This window comes from Dreissena polymorpha, chromosome 4, assembly GCF_020536995.1.
Source record: "Dreissena polymorpha isolate Duluth1 chromosome 4, UMN_Dpol_1.0, whole genome shotgun sequence".
Taxonomy (NCBI): domain Eukaryota; kingdom Metazoa; phylum Mollusca; class Bivalvia; order Myida; family Dreissenidae; genus Dreissena; species Dreissena polymorpha.
This window is the reverse complement of record NC_068358.1, coordinates 77670185-77693423: the sequence shown is the minus strand read 5'-3', so window position 1 is coordinate 77693423 and position 23239 is coordinate 77670185. Positions and strand designations below refer to the sequence as shown.

The following is a 23239-nucleotide window of genomic DNA, read 5'->3' as shown; positions in this document are numbered from 1 at the left end:
GGGGTATTCTTGGGTGCGATGGTTGGACGGTATTTCAAATATAAAATAATAAAAATAAATATTTGTGTTTTTTTAACCGTTAAAAAAAAAATGGGGTGGTGGGGTGGTGAGGTATTGTATAGTGTGAGGGTGTGGTGGTCATTTGTGAGTTGATCTTAAAAAAAAAAAAAAAACGGGGGGGGGGGGGGGGGGGAAAGGGGGGGTGGGGACGGAGGGGGTGGTGGGGGTATTCTTCGGTGCGATGGTTGGATGGTATGTCAAACATAAATTAATAAAAATAAATATGTGTGTTTTTCTAACCGTTTCAAAAAAATAAATTGGGGGGGGGGGATCTAGTATAGTGTGAGGGTGTGGTGGTCATTTGTGAGATGATCTTAAAAAAATTGGGGGGGGGGGCATTCGGGGGGGGGGGGGTATAGTATAGTGTGAGGGTGTGGTGGTCATTTGTGATCTTAAAAAAATTGGGGGGGGGGGATTCGGGGGGGGGGGGGGATTCGGGGGGGGGGGGATTCGGGGGGGGGGGGGGGTATAGTATAGTGTGAGGGTGTGGTGGTCATTTGTGAGATGATCTTAAAAAAAAATAGGGGGGGCGCATTCCGGGGGGGGGGGGGGTGTGGAGGGGGGGGTATTCTTGGGTGCGTAGGTTGGACGGTATTTCAAACATAAAATAATAAAAATAAAGATTTGTGTTTTTTTTAACGGTTCAAAAAAAAACAATTTGGGGGGTGGGGTGGGGTGGGTATAGTATAGTGTGAGGGTGTGGTGGTCATTTGTGAGATGATCTTTAAAAAAAAAAATAGGGGGGGAGATTCGGGGGGAGGAATCTGGGAGGAGGGGGGAGGGCGCGGGGGATGGTTTGGGTGGAGTCTATTGATGTATGTCAGGTAAAAGTAGTTTTGTCAAAGTATCCATCAAATCTAATCATAAATAAAGAAGTTATGGCATTTTTAGCAAAATTTAATAATTTGACCTTGAGAGTCAAGGTCATTCAAAGGTCAAGGTAAAATTCAACTTGCCAGGTACAGTAACCTCATGATAGCATGAACTTATTTGAAGTTTGAAAGCAATAGCCTTGATACTTTAGAGGTAAAGTGGATTGAAACACAAAATTTAACCATATATTCAAAGTTAAAGTAAAAAAAGGGCCATAATTCCGTAAAAATGACAACCAGAGTTATGCAACTTGTCCTTTTACTGTACCCTTATGATAGTTTGCGAGTGTTCCAAGTATGAAAGCAATATCTATGATACTTTAGGGGTAAAGTGGACCAAAACACAAAACTTAACCAAATTTTCAATTTTCTAAGTATAAAGGGCCCATAATTCCGTCCAAATGCCAGTCAGAGTTACACAACTTTGCCTGCACAGTCCCCTTATGATAGTTAATAAGTGTTGCAAGTATGAAAGCAATAGCTTTGATACTGTAGGAATAAAGTGGACCTAAACACAAAACTTAACCAAATTTTCAATTTTCTAAGTATAAAAAGGGCACATAATTCTGTCAAAATGCCAGTCAGAGTTACATTAATTTGCCTGCCCAGTACCCTCATGATAGTAAGTAAGTGTACCAAGTTTGAATGCAATAGCATTGATACTTTATGAGAAAAGTGGACCTAAATGCAAAAAAATAACCGGACGCCAACGCCGACGCCGACGCCAAGGTGATGACAATAGCTCATAAACTTTTTTCAAAAAATAGATGAGCTAAAAATCACGCAAAAAGGCTTTTTGTACGTCAAGAACAAAGAGAAATCTTTAAAAAAAGTTAGTAAAGAACATAAAACAAACCGTTTTGTCTAGACAATCACCAAAATGATTTTAATTCATTGTTTACTGTCTTATTCCACATTCACATAAGAAAGTGTTTTAATAACTTTTTGCATTATCAAAGAACACCATTTTCATCTGATTGACAGGCGGACAGACAAACAAAATTGAAATAACATATTTTCCATATGGACCTTTTCCAGGTATAAAGTTTTGTAAACCAAGCTAACATTATTTGTATAGTAACACCAGGTTGCAGAATTTAGTTGTTTTATTATTTGTTTAATCCTAACATTTGTATGCATAACAACCACACATTTAGTCTCAGGAAAAACTGACATAACCAGCATATTCCCCAGATGGCCCTCTCTACACAGAACATGCTTCTTCTACCTTGATTAGAATTTTTGAGTAATGGCAGGAATCAAAGCAGAGTTTTTGTTTTTCTAGCTATAGAACCATAATTTTCATACGATAAAACAAATAAAAAACGTGCAAATTTCCCACAAGGCTATCTATCCACATTTCAAGTTTAACTAGAGCTTTGTCACAGACATGACGAATACCCCCACATGCCGCATTGACACATAATATTTTGCATGTCATCTTCACAAAAAACAGCGGACACCATGCTCAATTTTTAAAACACACAAAGTGACCCCTTGACCTAGTTTTTGACCCAGAAAGGCCCATGTTCTAACTTGGCCTTAAGATCATCTTCATAAAACTTCTGACCAAGTTTGGTGAAGATCGGATGTAATCTACTTGAATTAGAGAGCGGACACCATGCTGAATGTTAAAAACGCACTTAGTAAGCCCGTGACCTAGTTTTAGGCCAGGAATGGCCCATGTTCAAACTTGTCCTTGAGATCATTAAGATAAAACTTGTGACCAAGTTTGGTGAGGATTGAATGAAAACTACTTGAATTAGAGAGCGGATAACATGGTGAGGTTTAAAACGCACAAAGATACCCTGTGACCTAGTTTTGATCCGGCATGACCCATATCCAAACTTGACCTTGACATCATCTAGATACAACTTCTGACCAAGTTTGGTGAAGATTGGATGAAAACTACTTGAATTAGAGAGCGGATAACATTGTGATGTTTAAAACGCACTAAGTGACCCCGTGACCTTGTTTTTGACCCGGCATGACCCATATTCAAACTTGCCCTAGACATTATCAAGATACAACTTCTAACCAATTTTGGTGAAGATTGGATAAAAACTACTTGAATTAGAGAGCGGACAACATGGTGAGGTTTAAAACACACTAAGTGACCCCATGACCTAGTTTTTGACCCGGCATGGCCCATGTTCGAACTTGACCTACATATAATCTAGTTACAACTTCTGACCAAGTGTGGTGAAGATTGGATTTAAACTACTTGAAATAGAGAGTGGACACCATGCTCAATGTGTAAAACATACTAAGTGACCCTGTGACCTAGTTTTTGATATTGCATGACCCATGTTCGAACTTGACCTTCAGATCATCTAGATAAAACTTCTGACCAAGTTTGGTGAAGATCGGATGAAAACTTATTGAAAAAGAGAGGACACCATGCTGAATGTTAAAAAACGCACTAAGTGACCCCAAGACCTAGTTTTTGACCCGGCAAGGCCCATGTTCGAACTTGGCCTTAAGATTATCTAGACAAAACTTCTGACCAAGTTTGGTGAAGATCGGATGAAAACTACTTGAATTAGAGAGCGGACAACATGCTGAATGTTTAAAACGCACTTAGTGACCCCGTGACCTAGTTTTTAACCCGGCAAGGCCTATGTTCGAACCTGGCCTAGACATCATGTAGATACAATTTCTGACCAAGTTTGGTGAAGATCGGATGAAAACTACTTGAATTAAAGAGCGGACACTTAATACGGACAGACAGACAGACCGACAGACAGACATGTTCACTCCTTTAAGTTACAATATACTAAATTATTTTTGTGTTCAATGCTATACCCTCTAAAGAATGGAACGTCATTTATTTGAAGACACAATTATCTGTATGGGCACATGCCATGACTTTATTTTTGATGATTTCTGTGTGCATGTGGTAGGGAATACATTGTTGTATACTACAAATTCAGTGTTTTGCTTACAGGTTGGAGACTACATGAGATTTTGACAGATGGCGGGAAACCCTCATCAACTTGAGACCAGCTGGTAAAAAGGTGGCCTTAAAACAGTGACCGTTGATTCGCGTCGAGTTCTTTCTTACATACTGGATGACCTATCTTTTTTATTGTGTAAATCCATTCGGCTTGGCATGCTCTTTAAGAAAAGGTATGGGTATGGGGGTGTCTACGCGCAAAAGTTTGACTTAATTTTTCGTTGTAGTTGTCGGTTTTACATTGAATTTGTTAAGGAAATCTTTTGGTATATTGTGACCTATATACCCCTCTAAACTTCTTTTGTGGGGGTATAATTAACCCAATTTAAATACTTTTTGAGATAACGCAGTAAGATTCAGACAGACAGACTGTATGCAGGAAAATAACTGATAACTGATTTTATTTTATAAACGATAACAGGTATATCTTCATAGAGTTTACATACCTGTGGTGGTCCGAATACCACTACTGGAGAGTTGTCTACTCCTTGACAGAGATTTTTCATGGTTTCTATGGCAACATTTCCAAAAGCATCTTCAATTAAACGAAAGTCTGCCTCCAGCATGTCATCAACAGTCACAATACCAAGTTCTTGAAGTTTCTTTGCAGTTGCATGACCTATTCCTACAGGCAATTAAAATATCAAAATAAATGTAACAAACGATACTTTTTTATTGCGCAATAATTTAGTTGGAGTCCTGTCAGATGCTAAATACTATTACATCTTTACATGCATAGAATGGGAACCAAAAAGTTTACTTTTGTTTCAATAAATAGTGGACTCATCACCAATCTTACTCCCATATGCATAATCTCACCTAACAGTTTTTTATATTGACAACAAAAGGGCCAAGATTTCCCCAGATCCCTACCAGAGTTTAATCATGATGTTTGATATTGTTATAGCATGTTCACAAAAGTTTCGAGTCAAGCATCGGTATCACGCTCCTAATGATGAACCAGCAATTATAAATAAAAATAGCATAATCCATTAAAAACCTCCAGCTAAATAGCTGTCATAACAGAAACAGAACTCTATTCAACAATTATGATTGATAAATAATTAAACAATAGCACCGCCTTGCGGGTGCAGACCCCTCATCTATTTTTCTTTTAAAGGTGAAGGGACCTATCTCAATACTTCAATCACAAAATAGGGAGGGGTAGGGTGGAGAGGGGTGTAATAGTGTGGGTGTGTGGTCATTTATTACATTATCTTCCAAAAATATGAAAAATAATGCAAACACAAATTATTTATTTATTTTTTTTTGGGGGGGGGGGGGGATATTCTTGGGTGGGATGGTTGGAAGGTATTTCAAAAATAAAATAAAAAAATAAATATTTTTGTTTGTTTTTTAACCATGTTTAAGAAAAATATTGGGGGGAGGGGGGGCGGTGGCGGGTATAGGCTGAGGGTGTAGTCATTTATAAGATGATCTTTAAAAAAATGAAAAAAAAATTGTGGGGGGATTCTGGAGTGGGGGGGGGGGGCGTGGGGGATGGTTTGGGTGGAGTCTAATGTGGTATGTCAGGTGAGAGCTGTTATGTCAAAGTATCAATCAAATCTAATCATAAATAAAGAAGTTATGGCAATTTTTGCAAAATTTAATAATTTGACCTTGATAGTTAAGGTCATTCAAAGGTCAATGTAAAATTCAACTTGCCAGGTCAAGTACCCTCATGATAGCATGAAAGTATTTGAAGTTTGAAAGCAATAGCCTTGATACTTTAATAAGTAAAGTGGATCTAAACACAAAATTTAACCATATATTCAAAGTTACTAAGTCAAAAAAGGGCCATAATTCCGTCAAGATGACAACCATAGTTATGCAACTTTGCCTGCACAGTCCCCTTAAGATAGTTAGTAAGTGTTGCAAGTATGAAAGCAATAGCTTTTATATTTTAGGAATAAAGTAGACCTAAACACAAAACTTAACCAAATTTTCAATTTTCTAAGTATAAAAAGGGCACATTATTCTGTCAAAATGCCAGGCAGAGTTACATAACTTTGCCTGCACAGTCCCCTTATGATAGTTAGTAAGTGTTGCAAGTTTGAAAGCAATAGCTTTGATATTTTAGGAATAAAGTGGACCTAAACACAAAACTTAACCAAATTTTCAATTTTCTAAGTATAAAAAGGGCACATAATTCTGTCAAAATGCCAGTCAGAGTTACATAACATTGCCTGCACAGTCCCCTTATGATAGTTAGTAAGTGTTGCAAGTATGAAAGCAATAGCTTTGATACTTAAGGAACAAAATGGACCTAAACACAAAACTTAACCAAATATTCAATTTACTAAGTATAAAAAGGGCACATAATTCTGTCAAAATGCACGCCAGAGTTATCTAACTTTGACTGCCCAGTCCCCTCATGATACATGTAGTTAGTAAGTGTACCAAGTTTGAATGCAATAGCGTTGATACTTTCTGAGAAAAGTGGACCTAAACGCAAAACTTAACCGGACGCCGACGCTGACGCCAAGGTGATGACAATAGCTCATAATTTTTTTCAAAAAATTGATGAGCTACAAAACTGATACAAATAATAAAAAAAACACAAGAAGTTCAAAACCTAAAGAAAAAATGAACAAAAAAACGTCGGAGACGGGTGATGCTCCCCAAAGTTTTTTTTGTCACAATTGCAAACAATATAATTGCACTTTATATTCAAACAAGGAACAAAATTGTCACAAAACCAGGTTTTTTAAATGTGAAAAAAGTCAGATTTAATCAGTTCAGTTTAAGTTGTCTCTCTTTATCTGATAATTGTTTATAATTAAGCCCATTTGTATCAAAATAAATATATTTTTAGTCGTGGTGACCTTGACCTTGGAATTATTGACGTAAATCTTTCGTGCCACACACCGTCCCATGATGGTGAACAAATGTGCCAAATGATTTTAAAATCTCACAATGAATGACATAGATATGGCCCGAACAAGCTCATTTATGGCCATTTTTTACCTTTGAACTCAATGTGTGACCTTGACCTTGGAGATATCGACGTAATTCATTTGCGCGGCACACTGTCTAATGATGGCGAATAAATGCGCCAAATGATTTTAAAATCTGACAATGAATGACAAAGTTATGGCCCGGACAAGCTCATTTATAGCCATTTTTGACCTTTGAACTCAAATTGTGACCTTGGAGATATCAACATAATTCTTTTGCGCGACACACCGTCTAATGATGATGAACAAATGTGCCAAATGATTTTAAAATCTCACAATGAACGACAAAGTTACGGCCTGGACAAGCTTGTTCCGCCCGCCAGCCCGCCCGCCCGCCCACATTCGCCAATCTAATAACCAGTTTTTTTCCATCAGAAAACCTGGTTAATAAAAGGAAATGTCTAGTAGTTGGGGGGACAAGAATTGCACTATATGTACAGTTAATGGAAATTTTCAAAGGGCCATAACTCTGTGAAAAATCATCCGACCAGAACTGGCTGATAATATGCACATCTCCTCTTGGTAGTGAAGCTTCCCATAAAGTTTAATTGAATTCCGGTCATTAATTGCTGAGAAATAGCCCAGACAAAAATTGTGCACGGACGGATGGACACATGGACGGACAAACAAAGCGGCGACTATATGCTCCCCCTCAAAAAAAATTTGGGGGAGCATCAGTGTGCACATTTCCCTTTTGAAACCACTAGCCCGTTCAGGCTACTAGATGGAATTTTTCACTAGCCCGAACCAAAGTTTACTTGCCCGAACTGTTTATCACACGTTCTTAAAAGAAGTCTTTATTTTGGACAGTTAGATAGTGGTTATTGCAGGTAGGGTGTAATTGATAAGAATTGCAAATAACAGTTTATCCCAATTTACTGGAAATGTTATTACAGAGACGTAGATAACAGAGACTGGAAAGTCACCCATTTTATATAATAAAGCGTGCCGAGTTCTCACCCGTTACGGGATTTCGCGAGACTTGAAGAAAAATATAGACGACGCCATTTTGTTTGCGAAGCGGGTAAAAGCTACAAACTAAAGAGCGAATTTAGAGCGAGTTCTTTGTTGAGATTGACTGAATATGTTATTTTTAAATTGCTGGATAATGTTTTCACCAGACCAGTTCAGTAAACAAGGGACATCATTGGAGGTTACGGTAAGAATCGTTACGAACATTACTGCATTTTTACGCTATTCTCGGTAAACACACATTTTGCTCCAATTGCAGTAAACTTGTGACACATTTAACTAAGAAATATGACCTAAATATTATTAAATTTGATTTTTGTATTAAAGTACTGATTCGGTTTAATGAATTCACACCTTTTTATAGTGATATTCTGTTAGATAATAAAATTACACCAGATTTTATTTACCCCATTTTGCCGATGCATTTGATTTTCTATTTAAACTCCTCATAGTTTTAGCGAATAAAACTTCGAATATAAACTATGGATCACATCATATATGGTTTCATTTTAAAGTGCTGATTGGGTTTTATGTCTGCCCATATTTTCAGTGTGATATTCCATTAAATAATGAAGTTGTGCAAGTTTTAATTTTACCCTATTTTTCACATACTTGCTTTCAGCCAATTTGGTTTTCCATAAAAAACATTCATATTTCCAGTGACCAAAGCTAAAAAAGGGTGCATTGCATCATATCATAACTTATATTTTTTCAAAGTGCTAATTGTAATTTATTAAGTCACATATTTTCATTGTGATATGCCTTTGAATAAGAAATTGACACCAAATTAAATTTTCCCCATTTTGTTGGTGCATGCTATAAGCCAAAAATTATTTTAATCCAAACTCTTCATAGTTTTAACGACTAAAACTGACAACGTGTTCTATGGATCATATCATCAATGGTATCATTTTAAAGTGCAGACTGAGTTTTAAGGCTGCCCTAATTTTATTCCTTTCAATAATGAAATTATCCAAGTTTTAATTTGTCCTGTTTTTCAGGTATTTGCATTCTGTCGTTTTGATTTTCCGCAAAAACCTTGCATGTTTTGCGTGACCAAAGCTAAAAAAGGGTGCATTGCATCATATCATAACTTATATTTTTTTATTTTAAAGTGCTAATTGTAATTTATTAAGTCACATATTTTCATTGTGATATGCCTTTGAATAAGAAATTGACATCAAATTAAATTTTCCCCATTTTGTTGGTGCATGCTATAAGCCAAAAATTATTTTAATCCAAACTCTTCATAGTTTTAACGACTAAAACTGACAACATGTTCTACGCATCATATCATCAATGGTATCATTTTAAAGTGCAGACTGAGTTTTAAGGCTGCCCTTATTTTCATTTTGATATTCCTTTTAATAATGAAATTATCCAAGTTTTAATTTGTCCTGTTTTTCAGGTATTTGCATTCTGTCGTTTTGATTTTCCGCAAAAACCTTGCATATTTTGAGTGACCAAAGCTAAAAAAAGGGTCCATTGCAATATATCATAACTTATATTTTTAAAGAGTGCTAATTGTAAATTTTATAGTCCCACATTTTCAGTGTGATATTCTTTTGCATAAGAAAATTACAACATATTTTATTTACCCCACTTTGCAGGTGACTTCTTTAAGCCAAAAATTGTTTCAATCCAAACATTTCATAGTTGCAGCGACTAAAACATCAAATATAAACTATGTATCGCATCAAATATGGTATCTTTTTTTGCCAATTGAGTTTTATGTCTGCCCAAATTTTCATTTTGACATTCCGTTAAATAATGAAATTCTGCAAGTGGTAATTTATTCTGCATTTCAGGTATTTGCATACAGCCGTTTCTATTTTCCGCAAAAAACTTTATATTTTGAGTGACCAAAGCTAAAATGGGGTACATTGCTTCATATAATAACTGATATTTTCTACAGTGCTGATTGAACTTTATTTAGCTCCTTAGTTTCATAGTGATATTTCTTTGCTTCAGAAAGTTACACCATATTTTATACACCCCATTTTGCAGGTGAATGTTTTAATCCATAAAAAGTTTCCATTTAACTCCTTCATAGTTGTAATCACTAAAACTTAAAACATATACTATGGCCTGTAACATAAACTTAATTATTTTACAGAGCAGATTTAGTTTTATGGCTGCCCATAATTTCATTGTGATATTCCTTTAAATAATGGAATTGTGCAATTTTTAATTGACCCAGTTTTTCAGACATTTTCATTCAGCCCTTTTGATTTTCTGCAACAAAGCTTAAAGACTGTGTTAAAATTGCTTTTTATTTTAAAATAATTATATCCCAATATGATTGAAATTATACAAAAATGAATAAAAAATAAATTTGTTACAAAGAATGTACTCATGCTGGCAATTCGAGGAGAAAGATTATGTGAAAATTTTGATTTCAAGCATTCTGATGACAGTTGACAGTATTGAATAGAATTAAAGCTCAATTTCAACATGTGGATGTTAATTTACAATAAAGAAATTTAATTATAATATGAATATGGTTAAATGCCTCATTATTATTGATTTCAAAAACAATAAAACTTAGCATATCTCTGTTATTAAATTATCTTGATTAAATTTAAGTGCACACAGTTAGGGATTCCTTTATTCCTTTCTTAGCTTTCCCAAATATCCATAAAAACCTTCCAAGGCAGATGTAAAAATTGACCCTAGTTACTAATGTTATGTAATATTCCATACAGAACTGCCAATTCAGTCATCTAGTTTATGGCTATATGGGTGAAATATGCATTATCAGTAGATAGATCTCAAATTTATTATGGCAGGACAGTATGGTGCCAGATATGGTGACAGCATGTTCTATGGAACATATTATTAGCCCTCCCAAATTTAATCAACTTTTTATAATAATCATGTATAATTAGGCGTCATACTCATTCGCAATATTACTTTGTGTGAATTCGTATAAATAATAGTTTGTTTATGTTGTGTAGTTCAAACCGTTGATGAATGTGCTTAATTAAAAAGTGCTTCTGTTTTATAAGTTGAGGAAGGTTTAAATTAATAAATCATTAAATAATAAATATATGATTTAATTTATAAATTTAGTCGTGTAATTATTAATATAAGAATTCAATATTAATCCTAATGGTTCTTGTTGATCAATTTATTATATAGTAAAGTAATTTAATAAGGTGGGTTAGCTCAGGTAATATTTAATACCACACAATACCTGGTAACAAGACAATATTTTGACTTATTACCAGGTATCGTGTGGTGTAAATGGTGGATTGGTTGTTAATTGTCTTTCTGTGTTCATTTGCTGAAATATGACAATGAATGTATTCATGAATTCATTAGGAAACATTAAAAAATGCATGTTTATATGCCTTTTTTATAAATTTTATGAGGCATTTATATTTTTCATCTAAATTTAGAATAGCATATAATAAATATCATATGATTTGGTGCTCATCTGCCATGCTCATTGGTATTCTCAGTTTGGCCAGGCCCAGGAGGGAGCGACTGAGTGATGGGGTGCAAAAGCGATCTCGATATTTACTTGATGAATCATCCCGAACAGCACTTGTCGATCGTCTCCTGCTCAATGAGGATGAATCCATAACTGAGAACTGAGGACGATACTTCTCTCAACATCGCATTGTATGAAGACAAAGCAACTAAGTGTGGTTTGTCATCGTCAACAACCGAACCAGGCTCAGCTGCCGTTGGAGTCTGCCAAGTTGAGATCAATGTACCTATCAGGGTTGAGTGTTACATACTTAAGGAAGTGATCCAAAGCCATATATTGTCCATATGCACGCAAGAGACCTGGAAATGCTCTGTTTACATTCAGATCAAAGCAATGGCAAAACATATTAAGTATGAAAGTATGTGTAAATGAAGCAGGACACACTATTGTGTATGTATGTTCATTGTTAGGAAGTTGCTCAAGACCATTTTTTGTGGGAACACATTTCTAGTGTAATCTAGGGATTATCTTTTTGCCAATTAGCTCACCTTAGCACAGTGTGCCATTGGTGAGCTTTTGTGATCACCTTTTGTCTGTCATGCGCAGTGTGTTGTCGGGCGTCAACATTTGCCTTGTTAACACTTTAGAGACCACATAAATTGTCCAATCCATGAAATTTTGTCAGAACATTTGTCCCAATGATATCTTGGACAAGTTAAAAAATGGTTCTGGTGTATGGTCTGTCATCATGAAACTTGGTCAGAAGATGTGTCCCTATGATATATTGGGCAAGTTCAAAAATGGTTCTGGTTGGTTGAAAAACATTGGCACCAGGGGGTGGGGCATTTTTCCTTATATGTCTATATATAGCTATAAAAAGCCTTTTTAACACTCTAGAGGCCACATTTATTGTCCGGTCTTCATGAAACTTGGTCAAACAATGTGTCTCAATGATTTCTCGGACAAGTTCGAAAATGGTTCCGGTTGTTTTAAAAACACGGCCAGGGGGCGAGACATTTTTCCTTATATGGCTATGGTAAAAACATGTCAACACTCTAAGTCACATTTATAGTCCAATCGCCATGATGAAAAATTATTATGTGATTATGGTTTTTCTTCAGCAATATTAATACCCTGCCTCATACGATAATGGCTCTTATGCATTATCTTACATGTTTGTTGCCTGCATAACTGCAGAATATTAGCTGTTTTCTTCCAATATGTTATTTGTTATATCAACAACTTGCTTAATATGTGTTATGTTGGATAAATTGCTTATTTTTTGTTATGGAAGGTGTATTAATATTTGTTCATGAAATATGAAGTTTTGATTAAATATTAAACTGTAAAAACTATGTTCATGCATTCTTTTATTGCACCGACTAAAATTGTTACTACAGAGGTTTATGAAGAGACTTTATCACATAAATGGTTGCATAGGCACCTCTGTAGAAGCCGGGACACACTTAATCATAATGTACATGAGAGAACATACTTTTCAAGTTTAGATGATGCTTTTTTACAACATACGGAATCCATATGTTCTTTTCATTAACTTTGCATTCTGGGCACTCATACACAACTGACTGAGTAAAGTCCTGAACAAATTAACTATCATAATATTCATCATAACTCACTATCACAATATTCATCATAATTCACTATCACAATATTCATCATAATCAGTATAACTAGAAGTAAATCCAGATTTAAATCCTCGTCATCCCATGACACAATATCCGTTTCAGACATTGTGAAAAGACACAGAAAAGTAACTTCATAACTGGATCGATATGCTTAATTATGGAGAATGGCACAGTATACGGGTCTGAAGATTTCTATACATGTACTCTAGGTGGTAATGTTATAATTGGTAAAAACGTGCATTGAATTTAACGGTCATTAAAGAGAACAATGAACACAACAGTCGATTAGAGCAGACCAAGAATAGATTCTCTCCATAAGAAGACGAATTTGTTCAGAGCTTTATTCAAATTATCGTACATGTAAATGGCAGTCGGATTTATCAAATTTAAACACTGCAATTAAAATGAAAAACAAAAATCTAATTAAAACAACCAATTATTAGTTGTTTGTCGCAAGATTATGATCGCTTCTTTATTTGAATTTATCGTATTTCAAAGGCCATCATTAAATACCGGTTATGATGGTGTGTGTTTTTTCAAACTGGAGGCGAATAAAATCGCTAAATACAACAATGCGGCATGTGATTTATTTTAATTGACACATTACAATTGTGTGATAGTACCGCATACATTCTCATATTAATAATACATAACAGTTCATTTGTTTCAAATCGCAAAAACTGAAACGCGAAAGCGTGTTTCAGGAATGTTGATAAGCGTGTTAACTACCGTGGCAACCGACAAACAGTTGCGCGCTTATCTCGCCGAAACCCGCGACGGGCGAGAGTTTACCGATATTTGGCGACCTTCTTATCTCTGTTATCTACGTCTCTGGTTATTATAATATTTCAATGACTCAATTCGATTAAAATACTTATGTATGCAGGTACTCATCAATCAATACCTAGAATATGCAGTCAAGATGCAAAGGTTTATATCCTGTCAGTAAATTATGTTTAGGTGTCAATTGTCACAAATTATAAATCTGAAAAAGTTAAGCAGAGAGTCTGAGGCCGTATGATAAAGCAAATAGAGGGAAGAGTCCAATGCCCTTAGCTTATTGTTCTTGTTTATAGTCTTTATAGGTCCAATTCTGGTGAGTACAATTCGAACAATTATCAACCAGACCATTTAAACACTGCATGTGTATTCATCATTCAATTTTTCATCAAGAACGTCAAAACAAATCAAAATCAACGGATAATACCGTATCCGAACACAACTGTCCGAAAACATATCGAGTTACTTCTTATGTATATGCATATCGTTTGACTGCCGAAAATGAAAACCAGTAAAAATGACCTACCAAATACGCAATCAATATATACTTTGGTTGATATATTCTTTTAAAATGTGATATTGCAATGCTTTAATTCGCCAATTATAGATAATAACAAATTAAAGATGACGGACATCTACATTATTCGTTGAATTGTACGGTTTTCGGAAAGTACCGCATATTGAACTACCTGGATTGTTCCGCATTTTAAACGCACGGTGTCAAACAAAAAATTGACATTCAAACTCTCGGCATGTCAACATGATTGGCAAGATGAGGAAACGCGATACGACGCTAAATAAACGGTATATGTGGTTCAAAAGATGGATGAAAATAATATTTTTTATTTTCCAAAGTTGGAAAAATCACTAGCCCGATCGGGCTAGTACCTAGGGAAATTCATTAGACCGAAACGAAATCAACTAGCACCAGGCTATCGGGCTAGTGCGAATTTCGAACACTGGGGAGAATAACAATTGTTCGTTACTTTTTAGAAATCCCTACAGAAATTTCTGATATCTTTTTAATAGGCATATGACCATTTTCAAATCAAAATAATTTGAGAAACTATAGTAGATGGCAGTATAGCGATATGATTTTTTTTTTCAAATCAAAATAGTTTGACGGATGTAAGGTCGATGGCCAAAATAGCATGTTTCTGAAATAATTGTAAAATCCAATCAGTGTTATTTGGCAAGAAAGTGTTGATTGTTCCATTTTTTTTTAAATTGAGAAGTTGTTTTAGTAAAAAGATGACAAACAGTAACTGACAAGCATAGTCAACCCTGTTAAACTTTGATCTCAAGTAAACTAAAAACTTGCAATTCAGAGCTTATCATAAAACACCCTATTTTATACCCATTTCATGTTTGTGAAGTCAATGCATACAAAGTCCTGTAAAATTCAAACTGTGCTATCTAGCAAATACAAATCTTGCCCTAAAAATGTAATTTAAAGGCTTACCTGGAATTTGCCTGACACTTTCAAGCTTAGACAACAGCTGAGGAGCATGGCATGGAAGTAAAACCGTTTGCTGATTTGGTTTGAAGCAACTGGCCACTAACTTCGCCAACAACTTATTGTGGGAGATGCCAGCACAGCAGGTAATCCCAAGCTCGCTCTGCAGTCCAGCCCTGATTTCCGCAGCAATCTGGGAACCAATGACCAGCCTTTGAGTGCAACCACAGTCGCAGGTGCCTTAAATATATGACAGCTTAGTATAAGTGCAAGCGATCAAAAACATCTGCATAAAAACTAAACCCAGAGACAGTTTTTTCTCTGATAAGTGTTATGTAGAAACCAAACTGTTGAGTGCAGCCTTTGAAAAGTTATTGTTGACTCTGAGGCTTTGATATTTGGGTAAGAACCTCCATACAATATTGCACAACAAACAGTAAGCACTAAACCCTTGTAGTTTCAGAGATTATCCCATTTATGCCTATCGTCTAGAAAAAAGGCTTAGGCAAACAGCGTAGACCCAGATGAGACGCCGCATAATGCGCCGCCTCATCAGGGTCTGCGCTGTTTGCTTAAGGGAATTTCTGTAAGAAATATTCTAAAATATAAATAAATATACTAGACATCCCTTATTTTGAAATGTATTGATCCAATTTAAAAGGATGGGAGAGTCCACTAGGCATAAATGGGTTTAAGTGGTCCTCTTTATATACTAAATAAGTCTATATGAATAATGTGAATTTGGGACGTGATTTGTTTAGAAAACACAGGAGCATGATTTGAACAAACTTAGAAGAGGAAAGCCATTTAAGGTTACAGACCAAATATTAAACTGCTGACTATTACAGTTTCATAAAAGAAGATTTTTTTAGTTATTAACAATGCAAGTCTTTATGACACATTTGACCTCTGCGGTATGGCAAGTTTTGACCATGATAAAGATGTAAACAATCTTTTAAGAGGACCACTTAATTGAGTTAAATGCCAAATAGCAAACTTCAATTTCCTGCAGTTGCAGCGCTCTCACCTATCTTAACATAAGGAAAACAAGTCACCCCTTTGGCAGGGTCAATTTTGACCCCAGGATCATGAACAAAGTGGTAGAGGACCACAAGTTACACACTTAATATTACAAGAGATGTGCTTGTCAGAAAAACAATGCCCCCTACTGCGCCGCTTTGATTTTATTTTGTTTATTTTTTTTTTTTTTACCTTTGACCTTGAAGGATGACCTTGACGTTTCACCACTCAGAATGTGCAGCTCAATGAGATACACATTCATGCCAAGTATCAAGTTGCTATCTTCAATATTGCACAAGTTATGGGCAATGTTAAAGTTTTCGGATGGACGGACGGACAGACAGACTGACAGACAGTTCAAATGCTATATGCCAGCCTACCAGGGGCATAAAAATCCTGACCTTTGTGGTTTCAGTGCAATTTTTTATTATTAATTTACTACATTTTACAGATCTTGTGACAACTGGGCATGGCCAGTTTTGACAGCAGGGGCGTGATTTGGACTAATTTTGAGAGGAACAAAAAACAATGTTACACAACAATTGTTTATGAGGAGATTTGTTAAGTTTTCATTTTTTAAATCTATTATAAGCTCAGGTGACCAAAATATGCTGTGTACTGGAATCATTAAAAAAACTTTGAAAGGGGGTCAATAAAGTATAATTCCTGTGAAGTATCTTCAATATTTATAAAGGGGTTAAGGAGAAAAAGTTGTTAAAAGAAGTAGAACAAGTCAACAATCATAAACTGACGGCCAATTGACAGCAGACATCAAGGTATCATTCAAAGCTCCCGAGAGCTCTCTGTGTTCTTGGTGCTTAAATGTTATGACCAAGATTAAGGAAGATTTCATAAAAAATTTCACTTCTAGAGTGCTACCAAGTTTTCAATATAGCTATAGTTTCAGGAAGATTGGTCTAAAGTGAGACTAAAAATGTGACATCTAAAGTGTCAACATGTTTTCCTTTTGTATTTTATGTATTGACCTTGTTTTTGAACTCAGTGACCCAATATAACAACCAAGTTTCATAAAAATTGGACAATAAATGTGGTCACATGAGATTAACTTCCCTGCCGATTTGCAGGCACGTTTTTTACCAGACATTTCAGCAAAATATTATTAGGATTGTTAAAAGCTAATAATAGTTGATCTTTGAAATGTTACATATGATATATTAGCAAATGAAACTTTATTTTCTTTTGTAGCTTTGTTTCTTTCCTTACAATTTCAAGTTTCACTAAAGGACACAGGCATTTAAACCTACAGTATTTACTGCTGTAATAAGAAATTTCACTTTAACTTTATTATTTTAGAAATTCATTAATACTAAAGAAATTTAGGGTCCTTCTGATCACCAAATACCAACCAACAACAGCCTGATCAGCAAAGATATGGCCTGACACTTCATCCAAAGATACTGCATCACTCTTGTGCATACGTTCATTAACAAGAGTTGTTATGTCGAGAAAGTTTTCATCAAAACCCAGTCGCTCAGCAAGTGGACAAAAACTTTGCAAATATCCTGAAACAAGGAAAACATTTACGTTTAAATAGCCATTTAATAAGACAAACAGATTGTTGATTGCTTTAAATAAAAGTTTGAAAAAAAAATGTAACACATGCTTTTATTAATGTAATCTATTTGTACATACATGTTTAACATAACTTACTCAACATATAAATGTTTCAATCATGTAAATAAATGCAACCTTTCAGACCATTTCCTACTTGGCCAATAATGTGTCTCTGGAATGTAACAGTGTTTATGGCAGTGTCCTGTCTAAACATATCCCTGGGGGAAACACACTGACAATGGATAAAGAAAAATGAGGAAATTGTCATAAATATTGCACTGTCTTAAAACGCTTTCCAATAATAATCTCATTTTATTTTCTCTACAGGCGATAAGAGGAGCTGTTGTTAGTGAGAATATAACACCAACAATAGAACTGTCATGACAATAGATTGGATGATAATGAATGCATCCTTTCCAAACTGTCGTGTCACATTAAGAACGCCATTTATCACTAGCCAAAACATGGCCTTAGCTCTCTTTTCATTTAATAAATAATTCACATTCAAAGTTTTAAAATAATTGTCACTGAATTTATTTAAGTGGAAAGTTAAACTAATGGGTACATTAAAATATAACAAGGGCTGTCAGAAGACAGCGCGCTCAACTTTTCGACTGCTTGACAGTATAACGCAAGTCATCATGTGGAATATAATTGTGTGTTTTTTTTACCATGTTAAAAAAAAAAATCTTTTTGTGTATGTGTGTGTGGAGGGGGGGGGGGAGGAAGGAGACGGTGATTAATGTGGGGGTGTGGTCATTTATTAGATGATATTTCAAAAATAAGAAAAAAAAAAGGATTTCTGGGGTGGGGCGTGGGGTATGGTTTGGGTGGAGTCCATTGTGGTATGCCAGGTAAGTGTTGTTTTGTCAAAGTATGAAAAAAATCTTATCTTAAATGAAGAAGTTATGGCAATTGAAGCCAAATTTATTTATTTGACCTTGAGATTCAATGTCATTACAGGGTCAATGTCAAATTCAACTTGCCAGGTTCAGTACCCTCATGATAGTAAGAAAGTATTTGAAGTTTGAAAGCAATAGCCTAGATACTTTAGAAGTAAAGTGCATATAAACACAAAATTTAACAAAATATTCAATAAACAAGATATGTGTTTGTCAGAAACACTATGTCCCTTTCTGTGCCGCTTTCAAGCTATATATTTGACCTCGAAGGCTGACCTTGACCTTTCGCAACTCAAAATGTGCAGCTCCACGAGATACACATGCATGCCAAATATGAAGTTGCTATCTTCAACATTGCAAAAGATATGGCAAAATGTTAAAGTTGGAGCAAACAAACACACAAACCAACCAACCAACAGACAGGGCAAAAACAATATGTCCCCCACTTTAGTGGTGGGGGACATAAAAAGGCCAATAATTCTGTCAAAATGACAACCAGAGTTATGCAACTTGTCCTGTACATTCTCCTTATGATAGTTAGCGAGTGTTCCAAGTCTGAAAGCAATAGCTATTATTATTATACTTGAGGAGTAAAATGGACCAAAACACAAAACTTAACCAAATTTTGAATTTTCTAAGTATAAAAGGGGCCATAATTCTGTCAAAATGCCAGTCAGAGTTACATAACATTGCCTGCACAGTCCCCTTATATTAGTTAGTAAGTGTTGCAAGTATGAAAGCAATAGACTTGATACTTTAGGAATAAAATGGACCTAAACACAAAACATAACCAAATTTTCAATTTTCTAAGTATTAAAAGGGGCATAACTCTAAAATAATGCTGACAGAGTTATGCACTTTGACCTACACAGTTGTCTTGTTGCCATAAAGAAGTATTCCGAGTTTGAGTTAATTATCTTTGATAGTGTTAAAGTTATTTGACTTTATAAAAAACTTTAACCAATGCCGACGCCAGGGCGAGTAGCATAGCTCTAATTTTTCTTCGAAAGCTCAAGCTAAAAACTAGTATTTCCATACAATTATTCTAGTTAAAACAATACCAAAACAAGGGACAAAATTGTCACAAAACCAGGTTTTCAATTTGAAAAAAAAAGTCTGATAAAGGGAGACAATTCAAAACGTGCATTGTTACCCCTCTTGTGTAAGATTCAATCTATTTTTACTCGTGCCAACCTTGATTAATTTGAAAAAAAAATCTGATAAAGGGAGACCAACTCAAAATGTGCATTGTTATTGATTGTTCAAAGTTACCCCCCTTGTTTCAAAATCAATCTATTTTTAGTCGTGGCGACTTTGATCTTGGAGATATTGACGTTATTCTTTCGGGCGACACACTGTTCAGTGATGGTGAACAAATGTGCATAATGATTTTAAAAGCTCACAATGAATGACATAGTTATGGCCCTGACAAGCTCATTTATGGCCATTTTTGACCTTTGAACTCAAAGTGTGACCTTGACCTTGGACATATTGACGTAAATCTTTCGCGTGACACACCGTCTAATGATGGTGAACAAATGTGCCAAATAATATTAATAACTCACTATGAATGACAAAGTTATGGCCCGGACAGGCTTGTTCCGCCCGCCCGCCAGCCCGCCTGCCGACATTCGCCAATCTAATAACCAGTTTTTTCCTTCGGAAAACCTGGTTAAAAATACATGTAATACCGGTACTTAAGTTTGTATACCAAAAAACAATTTATTTAAGATTATTTAAATAATTTTGCTAACAACTGTCATCAAAGGCCATCATAACATGTATTTAACTTCACCACAACATGATGAACATGCCATTTGTGAATGAAAGGGCAAGTTCTCATATGTAACAATAATCTTTAATAATATTAAAATCCTTTCATACATTAATTAGTGATAAAAAAAAGGGCTGCACCGAATATCCGAAATATCCGAGTTTCGAGGATCCAAACGAGGATTCGCGGATCTAACCGTGATTGGTAAAATCGGTTTCGAATCCGGATCTTATTTGAGTTTAACCTTTCGTTTGCGTTAATTGTTTCTTTCGCCCTAATACGTTTCGTTAAATTGTTTCTTTCTGTTTGAAAGGCTGACTGGTATGTAGTTTGTCACAATTATAGCTACTTTTTCGACAAAAACATGGTACTACACAGTCTACTTTCGTTTTCGATGGTGCAAAATGGTGCAGAAGAAAAATCGCGATGCACATAAACAATTAAAATCCTCGGTGTGGAAGCATTTTGGGTTTTATCAGCATACTAATTCTGGTTTATAAGTGGTCATTACGAAGTATTTTATTGATACTTATTGCAGATTGCGTGTGATGCGTTTTTTGCTTGTTAAAATACAGCGTTATTCATATTATATCTGACTGACATAGATGTGTTTAATATGAGACATTAATATTAATGTTTGTCGTTAAAATGCTCACACTATTTTGTGTATGTGCGATTTTGAGAAATTTGCGGAATCTGGACCCGGGTATATATTTTTTTTCCAACAACGTAAGTCAATTTTGTCATCTACTTAGTATTTGTTTTTGTTTTTGATGTCGTTATTTCTGCTTCCACTACTGCTGTTGCGGCTGCAGCTGCATCTACCAATTCTGCTAAAGTAGTATAAATATCAGTAGCTGTAAAGTTTATAATAATAATAAAAGTTAATTACTTTTCTCATAAGACATATATACGTTCTGGTGTTTCAAAACATAATTTTGGTTACAACAATATAAATTATAATTTCTTTTGCGTATTTTTACTTTCAAATTAGGATTCGAACCGATATTCGATATCCGAGCCTTTGGATTAGAATTCGGATCCGATTAAATTTTGGATTCGGTGCAGCACTAATCAAAAAGACTGAACAAAAGTTATTGGAGACTTTGAGAGCCTTTTTTGACACAAAACAACAACACACTTTATTATATGACATTTGAAAATGACCTAAATAGGAAGATGACATGCATCATGAACAATGTAATAATGGTTTACATTTCAACCAAGTAATCATAACATTATGAATGCATGGTGATCATGACTTGTCCTATATCAATAACATTATGCTTAATTTTGACTGTGAATGCCAAGGTATAATCTTTAACCAAAGATTGTTGTTGTACATCCACACCACCTCAATAAGGTTACAATTAAGCCGTCAGATTGTTGTACATGTACACCACCTCAATAAGGTTACAATTTATTCACCAGGTTGTTGTGCATCCACACCACCTCAATATGGTTACAATTTAGCCACCAGATTGTTGTACATCCACACCAATTCAATAAGGTTACAATTTATTCACCAGGTTGTTGTGCATCCACACCACCTCAATATGGTTACAATTTAGCCACCAGATTGTTGTACATCCACACCAATTCAATAAGGTTACAATTTATTCAACAGGTTGTTGTGCATGTACACCACCTCAATAAGGTTACAATTTAGCCACCAGATTGTTGTGCATGTACACCACCTCAATAAGGTTACAATCTATTCACCAGGTTGTTGTGCATCCACACCACCTCAATAAGGTTACAATTTAACCACCATGTTGTTGTGCATCCACATCAATTCAATAAGGTTACAATTTATTCACCAGGTTGTTGTGCATCCACATCACCTCAATATGGTTACAATTAAGCCACCAGATTGTTGTACATCCACACCAATTCAATAAGGCTACAATTTAGCCACCAGGTTGTTGTGCAACACACCACCTCAATATGGTTACAATTTAGCCACCAGATTGATGTGCATCCACATCAATTCAATAAGGTTACAATTTATTCACCAGGTTGTTGTGCATCCACACCACCTCAATAAAGTTACAATTTATCCATTAGGTTGTTGTGCATCCACACCACCTTAATACGGTTACATTAAAGCTATCAGGTTGTTGTGCATTCACACAACCTCAATAAGGTTACATTATAGCCCAGTTATTTGGAAATCTTTTAATGCAAAGACATGATTGTTGTCATGTCGCTAGAGAGATTGACAGACAAATCAAGACAGTGATGCCAATACGTGTTAAGATCACCTACCAAATGTTAATTATAATAGTTATTATACTAAAATTCTAGCTTTTTTTTTAAGATAGCAAACCTAAACATTTCTTTCATTCAAGTATTGTCTTTAACATGCAAGTATTTTTTTAAAACACTAATTTACATCCAGATGCAAACTCAATTATGCATGCACTATTAATCAAATTTACTAAAACTGTTGGATATTCTATTTAGCACAATAACTTAGATACGTTTGGACATTTAATTAAGTTTCGACAGACTCACTTGATATTTTATATGACATGTTTCTGTAATGTGTAAGGTCCTCTCCGCAAACCAGCACCAGTTCAGGGCACTTTGACTTCGCCTCTTTTACAGTCATCAACTTTGTGAGACCCCTAGCTCTAGCCACATAGTTGCATGTAACAATAATGTACTTTTGTTGAATACCTAACAAAAGATAAAAAAAGAACAAACAGCTATAACAAGTTTATATCATCACTGTATTCTAACCCTTTCAGTGCGGGAACCGAATTTTAAAGGCCTTTGCAAACAGTTTGGATCCAGATGAGATGCCACAGAACATGGCGTGTCATGTGGA

General features: G+C 35.3%; 1 protein-coding gene across 3 annotated transcripts in view; it reads right to left on the bottom strand.

The window, feature by feature from the left end:
• The window catches only part of LOC127879748 (DNA polymerase iota-like), a 52842-nt gene that overhangs the window by 6476 nt on the left and 23127 nt on the right, over positions 1-23239 (bottom strand). For all 3 annotated transcript variants that reach the window (XM_052426776.1, XM_052426778.1, XM_052426777.1), the window contains exons 4-7: positions 22924-23088; positions 17523-17678; positions 15142-15375; positions 4335-4513 (exon numbers count right to left, since the gene is read on the bottom strand). In XM_052426776.1, the coding sequence (XP_052282736.1) occupies positions 4335-4513; positions 15142-15375; positions 17523-17678; positions 22924-23088 (734 nt within the window). The remainder of the gene's footprint in view (positions 1-4334; positions 4514-15141; positions 15376-17522; positions 17679-22923; positions 23089-23239) is intronic.